The sequence below is a fragment of the Pseudonaja textilis genome, chromosome 1, assembly GCF_049901715.1.
Source record: "Pseudonaja textilis isolate UNSWEBS1 chromosome 1, rPseTex1.2, whole genome shotgun sequence".
Taxonomy (NCBI): domain Eukaryota; kingdom Metazoa; phylum Chordata; class Lepidosauria; order Squamata; family Elapidae; genus Pseudonaja; species Pseudonaja textilis.
In genome coordinates this window covers 3,874,552-3,889,827 of record NC_141990.1, presented here as the reverse complement: position 1 = coordinate 3,889,827, position 15,276 = coordinate 3,874,552, and the positions used below count along the sequence as shown (strand labels likewise).

At 40.7% G+C, this 15,276-nt stretch overlaps 1 protein-coding gene across 1 annotated transcript in view; it reads left to right on the top strand.

Moving 5' to 3' along the window:
• ASPA (aspartoacylase) overlaps positions 1 to 13,514 on the top strand; it is a 25,895-nt gene extending 12,381 nt beyond the window's left edge. The window contains exons 2-6 of the mRNA XM_087924437.1: positions 1 to 28; positions 1,598 to 1,691; positions 9,422 to 9,529; positions 12,160 to 12,269; positions 12,953 to 13,514. The exon at positions 1 to 28 is cut by the window's left edge and continues 168 nt beyond it. Of these exons, the coding sequence (XP_087780563.1) occupies positions 1 to 28; positions 1,598 to 1,691; positions 9,422 to 9,529; positions 12,160 to 12,269; positions 12,953 to 13,156 (544 nt within the window). The 3' untranslated portion in view covers positions 13,157 to 13,514. The remainder of the gene's footprint in view (positions 29 to 1,597; positions 1,692 to 9,421; positions 9,530 to 12,159; positions 12,270 to 12,952) is intronic.
• Positions 13,515 to 15,276: the final 1,762 nt, after the last annotated feature.

The following is a 15,276-nucleotide window of genomic DNA, read 5'->3' as shown; positions in this document are numbered from 1 at the left end:
TGCCATTCAGATGTGCCACTATATCCAGGTATTTCCCCCCCCCCCAAAAAAAAGGCAGGCAGGAGACCACAGTGGAGCCCAAAATTTATCTCGTTCAGGGAGAAATTTGTGAAGTGAGCTTTGCCTCATTTTTACAACTTTTCTCTCCATATTTGTTAGGCGAATCACTCGTCCTCATCTTTTAACGACTCCGTATTCCCTTGTGGGGTGGAGTCTGGGCAACGGAATAGAGCTAGCTGAGTGTTTCGGACCGCAGGCAAACACCTCACTGCGCATGCACACATGCCTCACAGCTAATTTTTCTGCGGGTTTCAGGCCTTTTTTGGCCTCCCAGAGGCTCAGAAAAAGCCTCTGCAAGGCTTTCAGAGGCGAATAGGCCCGTTTCGTCACTTCCTGTAATACCGGAAGTGACAAAATTGGCATATTATTTGGCCTGAAAAGCCTTGCAGAGGCTTTTCGAAGCCTCTGGAAGGCCGAAAAAGGCCTCAAACCAGGTGAAAATCAGCTTTGAGGTGCAATGCAGGTAAGGAGGGGGCGGGGGCGGGGGGATTGCACACACATTGCATTTTTTGGCACAGGAGCTGAAAAAGGTTAGCCACCATTGCCTTTGACCATTTCAGACAAATGGGGGTCCAATCTCTTTTTAAAAACTTCCAGTGGTGAAGCATCTACAACTTCTGGTGGCAAGCTGTTCCACTGGTTAATTGTCCACACTGTTGGATTAAGTTTCTCCTTAATTCCAGGTTACTGTTCTGACCAAGGCTTCCTGAGACAGTAACAATCACACACTGTTCCCCAAAACCTTTTGTTTTGTTTCAATGGCTGTGAATTATAGGTATTCACCACCTGTAACTGAGTCCCAGACAGTCCAACAGAAGTCTGCCACAGTCTTTTGGGATAAGGCTGATAAGCACCCACCTTTATCTCCCTTGCAACGCTGCCAACGACTAAATTGCCAATTAGCTGCACTACCAGGCCAAACGGAGCACAGAATCAACATGGAGCTTTGGATTTTAAAGCGACCAGAATGAACAAAGTTGCTTCCTGCAAAGACTCCTGTCCCTTTGTTCCTCCTTTATGTCTTGTGGGAGGGGTCAATCATCTCCAAGCCTTACTCCCGAGTCTTAACTATTCTTGTCTTCTGACAGCTCTGCGCAAGTGCGCACTGGTAACAGGCCCCCACTGTTCCTCTGCCTCACTGATATTAGATTCTGGAGGCTCCGGTGTCAGCACATCACTCCCAATTGGCCCTGGCCCCATCTCTGTGTCAGACGCAGATCCCTTGTCCGAGCCTTCTTCCAGGACTGGCGCATGTTCCTCCCTACTGTCCGACTCTGCTGCCAGTTCTGCACGCTTCCATTGGACCACAATAATTGCTTCTCTCCTTGGTTAGTTTCCATCCATGAGGAAGTCAGGTTCAATTAACAACCAGGGTTACTAGCTGAAAAACGGCAGTGATTCACTTAATAACTCTGTCACTCAAGGTCATAAAATGAGACAAAACGCACAACTGTCTCGCTTAGCAACAGAAATGTTAGTTGTACAATTGTGGTCATAAGTCTCCATAACGAGAACATTCAATTGATGTTTTCTGCAGCATGCTGTGTCCCCAGACAGATGTCCAGTCTTACTTCTCGAACATCCCAATTTGAAATACGCAACGACCCGATCTGTAGCAAAACATCCAATTGGTAAATATTATTATTATTATTTAACCCTGTACCATTTTTAGCAGTGACGTCAGTGGTGGGATTCAGCCAATTTGCACCACTTCGGAAGAACCGGTTGTTAACTTTCTGAGCAGTTTGGTGAATTGATTTTTGGAAGAAATCATTAGGGCGGAGAACCAGTTGTTAAATTATTTGAATCCCACCACTGGGTGATGTGGCGGCTCTGTGGCTAAGATGCTCAGCTTGTCGGTTAGAAAGGTCGGCAGTTTGGCGGTTCGAATCCCTAGCGCTGCATAAGAGAATGAGCTCCTTCTCCCAGCTTCTGCCAACCTAGCAGTTTGAAAGCATGTAAAAAAAAAAAATGCAAGTAGAAAAATAGGGACCCCTTTGGTGAGAAGCGAACGCCATTCCGTGCACCTTTGGCCTTTAGTCACGCTGGCCACATGACCAAAGAGACCTCTTCGGACAGTGCTGGCTCTTTGGCTTTGTAACGGAGAGAAGCATCACAGTGGTGGCATTCAGCCGGTTCACACCGGTTCAGGCGAACTGGTAGCAAGGATTTGACAGGGGGTCGCTGAACAGGTAGTAACTTCTGGCTGGCCACGCCCCAGACCCCATCGCCCTGTTGCGGCTCGCTTGCTTGCCCAGCCCACGGGAAGCTCACTCACCCCACCCGCCTGACACTAGCCCACCCAGTCACTCCTTAAGGCAGTGGCCCCCAACCTTTTTTCAACCAGGGACCGGTTTCACAAATATTTATTCTTCCATGGACCGGTACCTGAATAACGTGAGACTCCACCGCCAACAGGATGGCTCTTCGTTCAAAGCCGCCCCCACTCCTCTTCGACAAAACTAAGGCGTGAGCACCCAAACGCTGCTTTCCAACCTGTTGGGTATATGGATACACCAACCAGGTTTGGGTTGAATAAATATGTAAACCTAGGATTAAGTGTCTATGTAGCTTTAAGCACAAGAAACTGCAATGTCATTGTGGGTGCGGTTGCAGGCAGCCATAAAGGTAGGAAGGGAAACGTAATAGATCCGGCTTCTGGATGCACCTGGTTCTGTTCCTGGTCTGCTGCCTGCTGGAACGTCTATCTGCTTACTTTTGGAGGCTACTGTGCCAGATACCATTTCAACTGACCACAAAGACTGTTTGCTTGGTGAGCTGAGGATTCAGCGTTGTCTTTGAGAGAAAGGTATCGGGAGGAGAAGATTTACAAGCAGATAAAGACATTGTATTTACTGTTAATGGACTTGATAACTGGATGGATATACTGGATAATGATATATGGACTGAATGACACTTCTTAATCTCTGTGTGCAATAAATAACTATTTTAAAACCACAAACAGTGTTTTTGTCTCCAGTGTGTGTATACTTTTGGGCCCACTCTCTCTCTCATTTGCCTGCCTGGCTTGACTGCTGCTGCATACTCTGCTTGGGGGTTTATCCCCAAACACTAACATTGGTTATGGGCCCAGCAGTGTGCACAGTCTAGCTAACCAGGTTATATCTGAGAGTTAGATTTTTGGGGTGAGTTACACATTGCTGTAAAGACAAACTGTTTGTTGAATAGTTATTTTTCTGCAGAGCAATGGCACAAGTAAATTTGCCAAGTCTGTCCATGATATCCAGACTAGATGGAACAAACTATGTTTCATGGTCAATGAAGTGTAGTTTACTTCTACGAAGAGAAGGCTTGTGGGACATAATTACAAACCCACCAGATGTATCTAACTTAGATCCTACTGATGAAGAGGATTATAAACTGATACAGGACTATGAAAGAAAGAATGAACAGGCTTTGTGCATCATAGGTCTCACCCTGTCTGACCAGCAACTCATTCATATCCGTGGAGTGGAAAATGCTGCAGACTGCTGGGAGAATCTCAAAAGGATTTATGTTCGAGACAGTGTAGGAGCTCATATCAATCTTACACGGAAGCTGTTTAGAACACATCTTGAGATAAATGGAGACATGTTAACTCATTTAAACTGTATGAAAAGCATTTTTCAAGAATTGCAAGAAAAAGAGCTTATATTTAATGAGTTGCAACAAGTATACATCATACTGTCTTCTCTGGATCGAAGCTATGATGATTTTGTGACTGCATTAGAGGTGTTGCCAAAAGACAGTTTATCAGTAACTGAGATTACCGGCAGGCTATTAGAAGAAGCCAGGAGAAGGTTTGAACGTGACCAGCTGAGAGAAAATAAGCCTAATAAAGAAGAGAAATTATCTTCAAGGCTGGAAAGAAACCAGCTGTGTAAAGTAAAGCACCGGAAGAAGAGAAGTTATCTTCACGGCATACACAATTAAAAAGTGTTTTAATTGTGGAGGCAGAGGACATTTGGCAAGATTCTGCAGAAAAGGAAAAAGCCAGAATGTAAAGAAGCCAAAGAAATCCTTTGAACTGGCCATGCTTGGCAATTGTGATATCAAGAATGATTTATGGGTGGTGGACAGTGGAGCATCCCACTGCATCACGAGAGATAAGACAAAGTTTATAAAAATGTCTACAAGCTCTCAACGTATATCACTTGCCAATGGTTGGCACCTCAAGGCCAAGGGTGAAGGTATTGCTTATTGTCCATGTTTAAACCAGAATATAAAAATGTTATATGTACCACAGTTAAAAATGAATTTACTTTCTGTAAGAGTATTAGATAAACTAGGATATGTGGTTACATTTAAGAATAATAAGTGCATACTGGAAAGAGATGGCAAAAAGGTAACTGCAGCTTTAAATGGAGCATTGTATGTCTTACACGATAGTAAGAAAGGGGAGGCACAAACTGTATTTAATAATATCAAGCCTCATGATGAATGTATCCATTTATTGCATAGGCGTTTGGGGCATGTAAATTTTAAAATGCTAAAAGCATTACAGTAGAGTTATCTGAAGGAATAAGGTTAAAACCCTGTGATAAGTATTTGCGTTGTAATGTCTGTTGTGAAGATAAGAGTAAAATATTGCCTGCAAATAGGCTAAATGGTTTCAAAACTAAAGAACCTTTAGAAGTAGTATTTGCAGACATTATAGGTCCAAAGAAACCCAGTATAGGGGGTGCTCGATATATACTGAGCATTATGGACCATTACTCTAGATATGGGTTTTGCTACCTAATGAAAAGCAAAACTGAAACATATCAACATTTCTTCAACTGGTTAAAGTTTGCTGAAAGAAAAACCAAACGGCAAATTATAACCTTGGTGACAGATAACGGCACGGAATTTGTTAATAGCAAATTCCAGAGTAGGTTAAAGGCAGCTGGAATAGCTCATAAGACATCTGCACCATACAGACCACAGCACAATGCATATGTTGAAAGGCGAGGCCAAACATTGCAGGCAATGACCCGTACTATGTTAACTGATTCTGGGTTACCTGATTCTTTGTGGGGGGAGGCCACAATGTGTGCTAATCATTTATTAAATAACGTGGTTAACTCAACTACTGGTGGAATACCATTCACCATGTGGCATGGCAGGAAGCCTGATTTGAGTTACCTGCACATTTGGTGCACCAGCATGGGTGCATATCCCTACACAACTCAGGCGTAAAGGGCAACACAGAGCTAAACAATTATTCTTCGTTGGTTACCAAGCTAACCATAGGGCATATAGATTTTGGGAGAAAGGCACATCTAAGGTGTTATGTAGTGCTAATGCCCAATTTCTAGAGCACGTAGGATGGGATAAGATAGAGAAGGATAGCAATAACGAGGTGGTTATTGAATCATACAGAAATCCCATTAAGTATCCCTGTAACTTTAAGAAAGAAGTAAAGCAAGAAGTACAGGAAGAAGTACAGCCCCTAGAGGAAGAAATAGCTGAAGATGAGGAACAGGTAGTAACTCAACCAAGCCCAATAATACCCAGAAGGACTACACGTATTTCTAGACCGCCTGATAGATACCAGGCTAATACAGTGTGCCAGGAAAATAGAATCCCAAATACTGTGGATGAGATAAGAAGATATCCTTCTAAAGAGAAAGAAAAATGGTATGCAGCAATTAATAAAGAATTGAAGTCTCTGAAGGATATGAAGGTGTATGAAAACGTGAGATTACCTAGTAATGAAAAACCCATTGGCTGCAAGTGGATTTTTAAAATAAAAACAGATAAGGATGGAAACACAATCCATAAGGCAAGGCTAGTAGCCCAAGGTTTTAGACAAAGTGCAAAAGACTATGATGAAGTATTTGCACCTAGTCTGAAAGCAGCAACTTTAAGGGCAGCATTAGTGTGGGCAGCAAGCAAGCAATATATAGTTAACCATTTAGATGTGGAAACTGCTTACTTGCATGCTCCACTAAGACATACTGTATATATGAAAAAGCCTAGTGGATTGAAAGGTGACAATAATAATGATTGTTGGTTATTAAAGAAGAGCCTTTATGGTCTTAAACAATCGGGCTATGAATGGAACCAGTATATTGTGAAGGAACTGACCAATATAGGGTTTAAAGCTGGTTTAGCCGACCCATGTCTATTTAAGAGAGATAAGAATGGGAAAATATCATTATTATTGTTGTTTACTGATGATATTGCTCTGATTACTAAAACTAATGATGAAGCAAATGAAATAATAACATCATTAGCCAAGAAGGTAAAAATCAAGCAATTAGGGGAGATAAAGAGATATCTAGGATTGAATATACTGAGAACACAGAAAGGTTTTAAGATATCTCAGGAAGATAAGATATCTAAATTGCTAATAGATTATAAAATGGAACTTTGTAAGCCTGCAAAGACTCCAATGAGTCAGGATATTTGCAAAATGGATACACAAAGTCCCAAATGTGATAAGAAACTGTATCAATCTTTGATTGGTAGCTTATCATATATTAGCAATTGGTCAAGGCCAGATATTGTTTTTAGTATTAATCAGCTGGCACGACACAATAATGATCCGCTTCAATGTCACTGGATAGCATTGAAAAGAATCCTAAGATATCTTAAAGGAACATTACACCATGCACTGTATTTAGAACCAAAGGGTGATCTCATATTGAGTGCTTATGCAGATGCTAGTTTTGCAGCAGAAAGAGATACTAGAAAGTCGACTTCAGGAACAGCCATAATGCTGGGTAAGACGTTAATAGGCTGGAAGTCAATAAGGCAACAGCATATAAGTTTGTCTACTATGGAGGCAGAATTCTCCTGTTTATCTTTATTGTGTACTGAGTTGATTATGTACAAACAAATGTTGAAGGATATGGGTATGACTGTACATTACCCTGTAGTTGTACATGAAGATAATCAGGCAGCAATTCAAATGGCCACTAATATTGCAGTTAAAACGAGAAGTAAACATACAGATTTGAGGTATCTTAATGTAAGACAATCTGTACAGAGTAAATTGATACAGCTGGAATACTGCATGTCGGAGGACAATGTAGCTGATCATTTTACTAAAGCCCAAGGTGCTATTAAGCATCTAGAGAGTTGTGAAAAATATGGGTTTAGAATGTAAAGGCATTACATATTTATGTCACCCAAAAGGGGAGAATGTTGGGTATATGGATACACCAACCAGGTTTGGGTTGAATAAATATGTAAACCTAGGATTAAGTGTCTATGTAGCTTTAAGCACAAGAAACTGCAATGTCATTGTGGGTGCGGTTGCAGGCAGCCATAAAGGTAGGAAGGGAAACGTAATAGATCCGGCTTCTGGATGCACCTGGTTCTGTTCCTGGTCTGCTGCCTGCTGGAACGTCTATCTGCTTACTTTTGGAGGCTACTGTGCCAGATACCATTTCAACTGACCACAAAGACTGTTTGCTTGGTGAGCTGAGGATTCAGCGTTGTCTTTGAGAGAAAGGTATCGGGAGGAGAAGATTTACAAGCAGATAAAGACATTGTATTTACTGTTAATGGACTTGATAACTGGATGGATATACTGGATAATGATATATGGACTGAATGACACTTCTTAATCTCTGTGTGCAATAAATAACTATTTTAAAACCACAAACAGTGTTTTTGTCTCCAGTGTGTGTATACTTTTGGGCCCACTCTCTCTCTCATTTGCCTGCCTGGCTTGACTGCTGCTGCATACTCTGCTTGGGGGTTTATCCCCAAACACTAACACAACCGAAAACCCAGAAGCGCCGTCAAAACAAGATGGCGGCGCCCAAGCTTTGCGGCCTGGTAAAAAATGATCCACGGACCGGTACCGGTCCGGGACCGGTGGTTGGGGACCCCTGCCTTAAGGTATTTTTTTCCCCCCCTCCCAACGATCAGCTGTTCTGATGATCAGCTGTTCTGGGATTCCCCTTGCTTACTTACTGCTTCACCCAGGCGGCTTCCCTGAAGCCCAGGAAGGCCAAAAAAAACCCCTCTGCCCCCCCTCCATTTTTTTGCTTTCCTGGGCCCCAAGGAGGCCCCAAAATGAAGTGAGGGGGGGTGCTGTGCCCCCCCATCCTCCATTTTTTTCCTTCCTGAGCTCCAGGAAAGCCTTCTGGGAGCAAAAATGCCCCCTAGGAGGCTTCTCCGAGGCCCAGAAGGCCCCAAAATAGGGTGGGGTGTTGCTGCAAAAAGCAAAAAAAAAAAAAAAGAAGCCACGGCCACCTAGTCACGTGGCCACACCGCCTAGCCATGCCCACAGACCCCATAGTAACAAAATTTTGAATCCCACCACTGGAGCACTGCCCCCTAGAGCCGGAATCGACTAGCACGTGCGAGGGGAACCTTTATCTTTACCGTTATCATTTTTTAGCAAACGTCCTTGGGTTTCTAGACACGTTTTCATAATTCAGTTATCGGGCAGTCCTCGACTCTCAACCGTTCGCTTAACGACTGTTCGACTGCCCACCAGTATCCCTCGGTATTCATCCGGCTAGCATCCTGTCAGTGTGCGAGAGAGTTGAGGGCTGTTTGGAAAGTGAAACAGTATTCGTTGTGTGAGCAAAAAGGAGACAGCAAGGAGCCTGGGCGTGGCTTAGCTCAACTGTTCTGTACTAAAGCTGCTTGGTGCTCTGAAACTGAAACTGAAACTGAAACTCCTCTGCTTGTGTTTTGCATTTGGAAGAGATTTCTTTTCAGGTGGGGAGGGGGAGTAGAACTCCTTAGCATCAGAGCGTGTTAATAATAGTAATATAGGAAATACTAATGCTCTGATAGTCATTTCAAAAAATCCTTTCTTAGTGAGCACTTAGAAGCCAAGATAGATAGATAGATAGATAGATGTTAGAGATAGATATAGATAGATAGATAGATAGATAGATAGATAGATAGATAGATAGATAGATAGAGATAGAGATAGATAGAGATAGATAGATAGAGATAGATAGATAGATAGATAGATAGATAGAGATAGATAGATAGATAGATAGATAGATAAGATAGATAAAGATAGATAGATAGATAGATAGATAGATAGATAGATAGATAGAGATAGATAGATAGATAGATAGATAGATAGATAGATAGATAGATAGATAGATAGAAAGAGAGATAGAGATAGATATTAATAAATAATTAATATATTGCAGAAGGAAGGCCTCTTTCCGGTTGGAAACACATGGAGAAGACCTTCATTCTTCAGTGGATAGACAAACGCTAAAATGATGATGATGTTCATATTAATAAATAACAAATATTTATTAAAAATAAACCATAAATAAATAAAAACTGGGCAGCTCACAAATCTCTCGAGGGCCACCACAGAGAAGGAGGACTATATTTCCTCTGGTGTCCCCACGGAAGAAGTATTAATGGTTTCTTGGTTTTTTTTCTCTAGGTGTTGAAGTTGGCCCTCAGCCTCAAGGCGTTCTGAGGGCCGACATTTTGGATAAAATGAGGACGATCGTCCGACATGGGCTGGATTTCGTGGCAAAATTCAATGCAGGTACAGCATTTCTAAGGTAGCCCTTCTTGTCATTTACGGTAGCACACAATCTGCGAGTGGAAATGTCATTTTTAAACACCGCCAAACCTTTTTCTAGAATGTTCTCAGCATCTTCACAGTTTCGAGGTGTTTTTTTATGTTGTTTGGTTTTAAAAATAATAATAATATTGAGCATTTAGAATAGAATAGAATGAGGGAGTTGGAAAAAAGGGACCTGGGAGGTCTTCTAGTCCAACCCCCTGCCTAGGCAGGAAACCCTACACCACTTCAGACAAAGGGTTATCCAACATCTTTTTAAAAAAACTTCCAGTGTTGGAGCATCCACAACTTCTGGAGACAAGTTGTTCCCCTCACTAATTGTTCTAACTGTCTGGAAACTTCTCCTTATTTCTAAGTTGCTTCTATTGCTACGCAAGAAAAGTTAGAACGACTTAGAATATCTGTATTTTTCTTTTGAATGGAACATTAATCAGCAAACATTGAAATGAAATTTTGTTGCCTATGGCTCTCAAATATACACTATGTAAACATGACAAAATAAATGAATGAATCAATAAATAATGCATATACCCCCATATATTACATGACACGGACACAGTTAAAATCCAAAACATTAAAATGTTGGAAAAAAATATTGAAAAAAATATATGGTTTCACTGGTTAATTGTTTTCACTGTCTGGAAATTCCTCCTTAGTTCCAGGTTGCTTCTCTACGTGATGTGTTTCCATCTGTTGCTTCTTGTCCTGCCTTCAGGGGCTTTGGAGAATAGCTTGACTGCCTCTTCTTTGGGGCAGCCCCTCAAACACTGGAAGACCACTATCATGTCACCCCTGGTCCTTCTTTTCATCAAACTAGACATACCCAATTCCAGTAACCGTTCTTTAGTTGTTGTAGCCTCTGGTCCCTTAATCATCTTTCTTGCTCTTCTCTGCACTCTCTCCAGACTTAACTGACTTGCCAAGCAATAGACGTTTTGTTTCCAAGAGTGTTTGTAAGTCAAAAGCTACCTGTAAAAAAAATTTTTTTTTAAAAAAAGACACTCCCTACATTATTAAAGAATGGACTCTATGCTTCCTTCTTTGCTTATTGGGTCAGGGAATAGAATAGAATAGAATAGAATAGAATAGAATAGAATAGAATAGAATAGAACAGAATAGAATAGAATAGAAAATATGGAATAGAATAGACTAGAAAATATAGAATAGAATAGAATAGAATAGAAAATATGGAATAGAATAGAATAGAATAGAATAGAATAGAATAGAATAGAAAATATAGAATAGAATAGAAAATATGGAATAGAATAGAATAGAAAATATAGAATAGAATAGAATAAAATAGAAAATATGGAATAGAATAGAAAATGTGGAATAGAATAGAATAGAAAATATGGAATAGAATAGAATAGAATAGAAAATATGGAATAGAATAGAACAGAATAGAAAATATGGAATAGAATAGAACAGAATAGAATAGAATAGAATAGAATAGAAAATATGGAATAGAATAGAAAATATGGAATAGAATAGAACAGAAAACATGGAATAGAATAGAATAGAATAGAATAGAATAGAATAGAATAGCAGAGTTGGAAGGGACCTTCTCGTCCAACCCCCTGCCTAGGCAGGAAACCCTACACCACTTCAGACAAATATAAATGATACAGGTTTTTTTAAAATCTACCTGTCAAAGAGCAGTTGAATTGTCTCACACAATATAAAATGTTCCTTTCTGGAAAATTATTGCTAAACATAAATATTTCTTATGGGTTTTTAGCTCCATGACATCAACTTCTAACCTTTTATGACAAAATGAGAATTAAAAAAATCTAATTTCTAAAGTTGGTGCAAATCAAAGAGTTTTGTTTTTTAAAAAAATTATTGTATGCACAATGCAGAAGTTTATAAGCGGCATGAAAATTTCACCTTTCAGCATCCTGACTGTAAGAAAAAGGGTTTATTGAGACGTTTCCAAATCATCAGATCTAATTGCAACTTACAGACTTAGTTTGCTTTAGCAAATAAGTTTAGTTTAGTTTAGTTTAGTTTACTGTCATTGCACCTTGTACAATGAAATCAAACACCATCTTCAGTGCACATCACGACCATGAAAATAAACACAACCACACATCCTTCACACTCCACACATTGAATTGCAAACCCGTGATATTGCATGGGTGATATTACACTAGACAGTAGATTTCAACAGAGTCGCTGCCCTGGGATAGAAGCTGTTTTTCAGCCTATTTGTCCTTGTTTTTATTATCCTGGACCGGCTGCCAGATGGTAATAGTTGAAAAAAAATAGGGTGCCCAGGATGAGATGGATCTTTGAGAATGTTTTGAACTTTCTTAAGGCAGCAGGAGCTATAAAGCTCTTCCAAAGAGGGGAGAGGGCAACTCAGGATCCTCTGGGCAATGACATTAACCCTCTGGTGTGACATCCTATCTACCCTGGTGCAACTGGCAAACCTTTCACAGGTGCAGTAAGTTAAGATACTCTCTATGGTGCAGCGGTAATCTACAATAGTCCATTGTAGTGGCTGAAAACATTATCAGCAATGGCGTCTCTAAAATAAGGTCAGTTGTTTGGCATGAACACTTGAAGATAATGTACTGTTTTCTCTGTAGGACAAGAATTCCCTCCATGTACCATTGAGATCTATAAACTATTGGAGAAAGTTGATTATCCCAGGAACCCAAGAAATGAGATTATGGCTGTTATTCACCCAAATTTACAGGTAAACACGTGTGATTCTTCTCTAATGTGTATTGTACAGGTAGTCCTCGACTTACGGCCACAACTGAGCCCAAAACGTCTGTAGCCGAGCAAGACTGAGTTTTGCCCCATTTTATGACATTTCTTGCCACATCTGTTAAGTGAATCACTGCAGTTGTTCAGTTAGTATCTTCCAAATGCAAAACGCAAGCAGAAGAGCTTCAGTTTCACAGCACCAAGCAGCTTTAGTACAGAACAGTTGAGCTAAGCCACGCCCAGGCTCCTTGCTGTCTCCTTCTGGCTCACACAGAAAATACTCTTTTGGTTTCCAAACAGACCTCAACTCTCTCGCACACTGACAAGACGCTAGCCAGATGAATACCGACAGATGCTGGTAGGCAGAGGCAGAATTTCTCCCTCCACCCTTATTTTCCTCCCCCAAAACTAAGCCTGATCACATAGTTCCGTAGCGAAGCGCAGGTATCCAGCTAGTATTTTATTTATTTTTAATTTTAATTTTTGTCAGATGATGGACACGCATTTATCTTAAGCGTGTTTAAAACTCAGTGCCTGATGAAGCTTGGCTTGTTCGTATGAGCTGTTTATTGTCGTTCAATGATACCCCTTGAGATGTACTTTAAACAGCCTTATCCAAATGGTTGTCACTATTGTTATTTGCAAGATTATCTTCTTTCTGTCCCGTAGGATCGAGATTGGCAGCCGCTAAATCCAGGTGATCCCATATTTTTGACTCTGGAAGGAAAGGCCATCGCGTACGACGGAGAGGCGACGGTATACCCAACCTTTGTGAACGAGGCCGCCTACTACGAAAAGCAACAAGCCTTCGTAACGACGGCAAAAGAAAAATTGAGTGCAAAAGGGCTCCAAGTCTCTTTAAACTTCCTCTAAAGTGCCTGCAAATATTTCTCCTAGACCAAAAATTCAATTTATTGTTGTAAGCAGTGGTGCAATTCAACCAGTTGTAACAACCGGTTTGGTGAGCGCACGCTTCGTGTGGGTGCAGCATTTTAAAAAGCCAATTTTCATCTCTAATACTTACCTTCTACTGCCACGCGAATCAGCTATGCTCTAAAACAGGGGTCCTCAAACTTGGCAACTTTAAGACTTGTGGACTTCAACTCCCAGAATTCCTTAACCAGCTGACTGTGGAATTCTGGGAGTTGAAGTCCACAAGTCTTAACAGTTGCCAAGTTTGGAGACCTCTGCTCTAAAAAAATGAAATAAAGCACAGAAATGCTCACTGGAACTACCGGTTCGCCTCAACTGGTCTGAACCGGCAGAATCCCACCCCGGGTTGTAAGAAATAGAAAGCACTTACTCAGAAAACAATTATAATTTTTTACGCACTTTACAGTTGCTATTTTTAATGATACTTTTAAATGGTTTTAAATGGTTTTGAGCCTGCTGATAATTCTCGACTTACGGCAACAATTGAGCCCAAATCTGCTGAGCCACACAGAGTTGTTAATATGAGTTTTGTCCCGTTTTACGACTTTTCTTGTTAAGTGAATCGCTGCAGTTAAGTTAGCAACACCGTTGTTAAGTGAATCTCCATTCCCCATTGGCTTTCCTTGTCAGAAGGTCGCAAAAGCGGGCGCTGCAACAGTCATAAATACATACATTCATTTTGTGACTGTTCAGACTCACAACGGCACTGAAAAAAAGTGACTTTTTTCACACTTCCCACCGTTGCAGCAACTTCGGACGTTTGGCAACTGTTTCATATTTATGACGGCCGTAGGGTCCCCAGGACTTGCAACCACCCGACCAGCAAAGTCAACGGGGAAGCCAGATTCACTTAACAGCCGTGTTAATGATGGAACTACTGCCACAATTCATTTAACAACCGTGGCAAGACAAGTCGTAAAACGGTGCAAAACTCACTTAACAACTGTCTCAAAATTGGGGGCTCAATTGTAGTTGTAAGTCAAGGAATACCTGTAGTTCAGAATTTATGTGTGAGAAGAAAAATTGCTGGAAGAAAACAAAGAAGAACTGGGATAAAGAAATGTTATAAATGTTTTGAACCTGGATATATAAATGTGTGAATGGAATAGAATAGAATAACAGAGTTGGAAGGGACCGTAGAGGTCTTCTAGTCCACCCCCTTGCTTAGGCTAGAAACCCTACACCACGTTATTCATCAAATATTTCTGATAAAGAAATGTTATAAAACTCACATTTTAAGCCAGTCTAGTTTCAATCAGAGCACTGAATCTAGAAGATACTTTAGATCGGAAAAACCAGACACGGGAAATCCTTGACTTATGACCAGCTGCTTAGCAACCCTTTAAGCTTATGATGGACTCCTCCCCTGCATAGTCACATGACCTCATTTTGGGCCACCAGCCCCCCTTTAATAGTTATGTGCAGCATCCCACATGACTGCATTTTACAATGTTTTGGGGTTTTTTTTGCCAAAAACTGAGGTAAACTTCCAGTTTTCAGTCAAACTGGCTGATAATGAACCATCGATTTGTTTTAACAACCGTTGCAAAAAAAAATTCATCAAATTGGATGGACGACCCGTTTTATGTCCATCCCAAAATCCAATGGGCAAGCTTCATTATGGTCATAAGTTGAGGACTTTCTGTAAGAGTGAAAATTTCTCCTCAGAGTTCTTGCCTTGGCTGTCATAGAATTGCACACTTAGGGAGATAGTCGTGCTTATAAAACAATTGACTTTATTTCTCTTATTTGCAATAAATTATATATGTATACATGTTTTGAAACACAATCCCGGGTCTGATAAATCCCTGGATAAAATCATCAGGTTTGGAAAAATGACGAATGCCACATGTGGGGTCTCTCTCGCTTTTCCGCAAGGAGATTTTTGCCCAGTTGCACATCTGGCTGTAAAGTGCAGATCAAAAAGCAGCGATTGGCTCTCTGGCAACGCTCACAAAACTTCACTTACAAAACAAACAAGAAATACTTGAATAAATACTGCACATACTTGGAATTCAAGAATATCTTTTGCAGATGCATACATCTCTTTATTTCTCTCT